At 44.8% G+C, this 5091-nt stretch overlaps 1 protein-coding gene across 1 annotated transcript in view; it reads right to left on the reverse strand.

The window, feature by feature from the left end:
• The window catches only part of NT5DC2 (5'-nucleotidase domain containing 2), a 48972-nt gene that overhangs the window by 8644 nt on the left and 35237 nt on the right, over positions 1-5091 (reverse strand). The window contains exon 11 of the mRNA XM_019547395.1: positions 2236-2322. Coding sequence (XP_019402940.1) covers positions 2236-2322 — 87 coding nt within the window. The remainder of the gene's footprint in view (positions 1-2235; positions 2323-5091) is intronic.

Genomic DNA, 5091 nt, shown 5'->3' on the forward strand with positions numbered 1-5091 from the left:
GGGAGAGTAACCATTTGGATTACCCTAAAAAGTCTTCTAAAAAAATCTTTTAAAACAGTCTTAAAAATGTAAATGACCTGCTGCCTTCTGAAGGAGAAGAGAGGCTTTGATACCTCAAATTTATTTAAATTTACTCTGCTGTGAAAGGCAAATAGTCTGCATTCAGCTGAGAAAGCTTAAAATTGGAAAGATTCCAAATAAGGAAGTAATGGGAAAAACATACAACCCCTTGCACCTTAGAAATGGTTGTTTTTTTGTGCAGAAATATTAGCCTGGCTTTCAAAACCTCTAAATAAAAAGAAGGAACCACTCACTGAACTATGTCAGAGTAGAAGGACCAGTGATCTAATTGGGGTAACTCGCTTCCAATTATAAAATTGAATGGTTGTGCACACTGCCTCAGCTGGATATTAAAAATTAAAATATCCATTAGAATGAAAAAAATCACAGTACTTCAGGTATGTTCCCCCAGACAAATGAGATTCATGCCTTAGCAACTTATTGCCACAAAAATTCAGGCACCAACCCAAAACACAGAATTGCTACTATGATGCTATCCAAGTTAAATAAGATGGTCAAAACTGCATGGTCCTATAAGCAAAATCCCCAATAGGTTAGGTCAGTGGTTCTCAGCTGAGATGCCACAAAACCCTGGGGTGCTACAAGCCCCTTCTAGAGGTGCTGTGACATGGCTGCTTCTGTGCCCAGGTTAAAAGCTGTCCCATGCAAGTCCTGTGGAGGCTGATCAAGAAGCAGCTGTGACTGGGCCCCAGGCTCTTCTTGAAGCCCTTCCCAGTCCAACCCCACATGCTCCTCCCAGCAGCAAAGGCTTGCCAAAAAGGTGGTACTGTCTCATGCCCCTTCCTTTCCAGGCAGAACACATGGGTTTGGACCAGGAAGACCTGTAGCAAAAGCACATGCTCTGGCCGCAGCAGTTTGCACTGCCCATCCAAAGGGATCAGGCTGGGCTGCAGCAGCCTTTTATGCTACTCAACCAGAGGAATCCTGCTGCGCTAGAGCAGCCCTTTCCACCGCCCTGCTAGAGAAGCTCTGTGTAGGGACACCTAGGGTGACCCTCCTCCTCACCCCCGACTCCAAACCCCAGAGGCACAGGGGAGTTTTGCCCAGGACAAAATTCACTAGTTCTGCCTCTGCTGCTGACTGCTTTAGGTTTATCGGACAACCATAATAGACAGGAGTGTGGCAGCATCCTATGGCTGAGAACCACTAAGGTAAGCTGAGGTCTGAAGTAGTTCTTAACTGGGTGCCGTCAAGTCCAAGAGTTGTGGAGGGGCACTCCAACTCTAAAAAGGTTGAGAGACATGGGGATAAGTCCTCTAGCAATCCAGATCAATAAGAAATCTTGACAATAGCCAATGGTAATTTAATCATTTAATACTGACACCATAGTACCTTTACAAACTCCAGTAAGTTTACAATCTGCACTTCACTCAGTTGCAGGAGTGGCACCAATCTATTTTCACTGCTTCTAGAAATATTTAATCTCGCCTCTTGCCCAGTTTGCTGTCTGGATGTCTCACACTGGGAAATGTTGTATTACCATTGGCTACCAGTTCACCTAAACATGAGAAAAACCACCAATATGGTAGGGAGGATGCCAGACCAAGTGAGCTAAGAGGTGATAAGCACAACTAATGTGAAAAGGAAGATTACTAGTAATCTCCTTACCTATGCCTTCACTGTCCTCCATCCCTCAACAGCTTATTACTGCCATTACTCTGTTCTATCCACGTTAGTGTTTTTCCCCCTATTTGACTCCCTGTGAAAGATCCCTAGATGAAAGTTTTTCACCTAAGCAATTCTCAGCCAAGATCTGCTCTGCAATTCTTGCTGCCCTTTATCTCCATATATCTTATCCATTCATTTCAGCCATGTCACATTCTTGTACTAAAGTTATAATTCCACTAAACCTGACACTTCTAGAAAAAACAGAACAAATTAAGACACTTAAAAATCCCATGAGAGATCTAACCGTGGAAAAGGTAACTTAGCAAACAAACTAAAATAACAAAACACATGAATTAAGAATTAAGGCCTACATCCTCAAAACATGTTTAGGCACTTGAAATCCCAGCAATTTCAACTGGAGTTAAGCAGCTAAATACTTCAGGATGCGGGCTTAAACCTTCCTTACAGTCCAGTGGACTAAGCCACATTTCAGCACCATTTATTACTGAAACAGACAGATAAGTGGAGCAAAGACTGTTTGCTTACTGCAAGATCACTGTACAGATGGTCACCAAAATAAAGCACTTTGGATCCACGCCAGCCTGTTAGCCTCAGAAAGTCAAATAAATTTCCCTGAAGAGAAAGGGAAAACAAAAAATGTCAATATAAAGCAAGCATCTTCTCTTTCCAAGCAGCGACATTTCAGCACTCTCATAAGTAGTTCAGTGGAATATCAAATTCCTATTAGGGCAAGGTAAGACAACTGTCACATGGGAATTCGTGTATTAGTTAACACACTGTCCCAAAACAGTTAACCACTCTTAAAAGTACAATGCTTCAATTTAATAACATAATTTAATATCCATGCCATAGTATCTTACAAACTCCAGATATTTTAATGGCATTTACAGAAGTTTACATTCTGCACTTCATTCAATTGCAGGATGGGACCAAGCTATTTTCACTTCTGTAGACATTTCATCTGGTTCTCACCTCTCGTTCAGTTTGCCATCTGGATTTCTCACACTGGGAAATGTTTAGATGAAAACATCTTACCATTTACTACCATAGAGCAGGGCAGTTTTTTCTATTAACTTCCTTTTTTTTTTTTTTTTTTTTTTAAAAGGGGTGCCCTGGTGAACAGATGTTCTCCAGCTTCAGAGAAATTCTGGATTTAGATTACTTATCAGTAACTCATTTCTTCTTCCAACCCGATTATTTGACCTCCCAATCACACTTTTGGGGCCTGACCCCCTGCCTTTAGCTCCCCAGCCACCGATTCCCCTGCTGTACCATGCCATGTGGGCACCCCCAGCAATGCAGGCTGTACCACACTACACCACACCCTGGGGCAGGGGCAGGAAGCAGAAGTCTGAGGAGGAAGGAGCCTGGAGACCCAAGCTGTTGCTGCAGCTGGAGCAATGGGAGGGGGTGGGGGGCAGGAAAGAGAGAAGAGTGGCATCCAGGTGGGAGCTCGGAGCCCTGCAAGTTAACTCCTCATGGGCCACATGCAGGTCCATGGGCCCCTGGTTAGACGAGTCTTGGTTTAGGCAAGTGTAAAGGAGTTCAATGCTTTTAACCTTGTCAGATGGTAAGAGTTAAAACAATGCTATCACACATTTCTGGCAAATGTTTCATACATTAGGGCTGGAAGGACCTCACGAGATCAGGTCCAGCCCCCTGCCCAAGGGGCAGGAAGTCAGCTGGGGTCAAGTGATCCCAGCAAGATAAAAATTCAAGTAGCTTCTTAAAAGTGTCCAGAGTAGGTGCTTGTACCACTTCTGGTGGGAGGCTATCCCAGGCTCTGGGGACTCGGACGGTAAAGAAGTTTTTCCTTATGTCTAGCCTAAAATAGTCTTCCAGCAGTTTGCAACCATCAGACCTTGTCTTCCCTAGGGGTGCCCTGGTAAACAGATGTTCTCCCAGTTCATGATGCACACCCCTTAAATACTTATAGGCTACCATCAAGTCACCCCTCAGCCTTCGCTTCTCCAGGCTGAAGAGTCCCATGCCTTTCAGCCTCTCTTCATAAGACCTACTCTCTTGTTCTCTAATCATGCACTTGGCTCTCCTCTGGACTCTCTCAAGCTTCACCATTTCTTTTCTAAAGTGTGGAGCCCAGAACCGGACGCACTAGTCCAGCTGCAGCTTCATCAAGGCCGTGTTAAACAGGAGGATGACTTCTTGGGTCTTGCTTGTGATGTATTGGTAGATGCAAGTCAGTTTTGTTTGCTTTGCCAACTGTGGCATCACATTGGTGGCTCAAGTTCATCTTGTAGTCAATTATGACCCCCAAGTCTCTTTCAGTCATGGTGCTAGTGAGTGTGGCACTGCTGAGCCTATAAGTAAGATGTGGATTTTTTCTCCCAAGGTGTAGCTCCTTACATTTCTCGGTGTCGAATACCATTAGGTTTTGATTTCCCTCCCTTGCAAGCCTGTCCAGGTCAGCCTGAATCACCAGCCTATCCTCTAGCATGACCATGCTTCCCCATAATTTGGTGTTGTCAGCAAGCTTAGCCTGCCCACCTCTGGCCCCCAAATCCAGATCATTTATAAATATATTAAAAAGAGTACTGGTCCTAGTATCAAGCCTTGGGGATGCCACTGGTCACCATGCACCATGTTGACTCTGCTCCAGAGACTATCACTCTGGGTCTGACCACAGAACCAGTTCCCCAGCCACCGGACAGTAAAGTTGCCGAGGCTGCAGTTCCCCAGTTTTACCACGAGGACATCATGGGAGACTAAATCAAAGGCTTCTCTGAAGTCCAAATATATTATATCAACCTCTTCTCCTGAGTCTAAATGATGCATCACCTGGTCACAGAATGAAATGAGGTTGGTCAGGCAAGACCTACCCATAGTGAAGCCATGTTGGCGCTCTCTCAGAATGTCGCCTTCCATTAGCCTGTTAATGGATTCTTTGATGATTTTTTCCAAGATCTTTCCAGGGATTGAGGTCCAACTGATTGACCTGTAGTTCCCTGGATCATCCTTCCTTACTTTCTTGAAGACAAGCACCACACTGGCCCTCTTCCAATCTTCAGGAACCTCTCCCATGTACCACGAATTCTCAAATATCCTAGCCATAGGCCGTGCTATGATGTCAGCCAGCTCTTTTAGCATTCTTGGGTGCATTCCATCCAGGCCAGCTGATTTGTGGATGTCCAGCCTCTCAAGGTGTTCCCTCACAAGAGCTTCGCCAATTATAAGCATATGCTCTCCCTTACCCTGGTAATCCTGCATTCTTTCAGGCAGGGTGATCCCCTTGGGCTGTTGGAAAACCAATGCAAAAGTAATTGTTAAGGAGATTAACTTTTTCCATTGGATGTCAGCTGCCCCATTTGGTTCAGCAAGGGTCCAATGTTGCCCTTGTTTTTTCCCCCCCCCCCCGACTTCCCA

The sequence above is a fragment of the Crocodylus porosus genome, unplaced genomic scaffold (assembly GCF_001723895.1).
Source record: "Crocodylus porosus isolate Cpor-Errol unplaced genomic scaffold, CroPor_comp1, whole genome shotgun sequence".
NCBI lineage: Eukaryota > Metazoa > Chordata > Crocodylia > Crocodylidae > Crocodylus > Crocodylus porosus.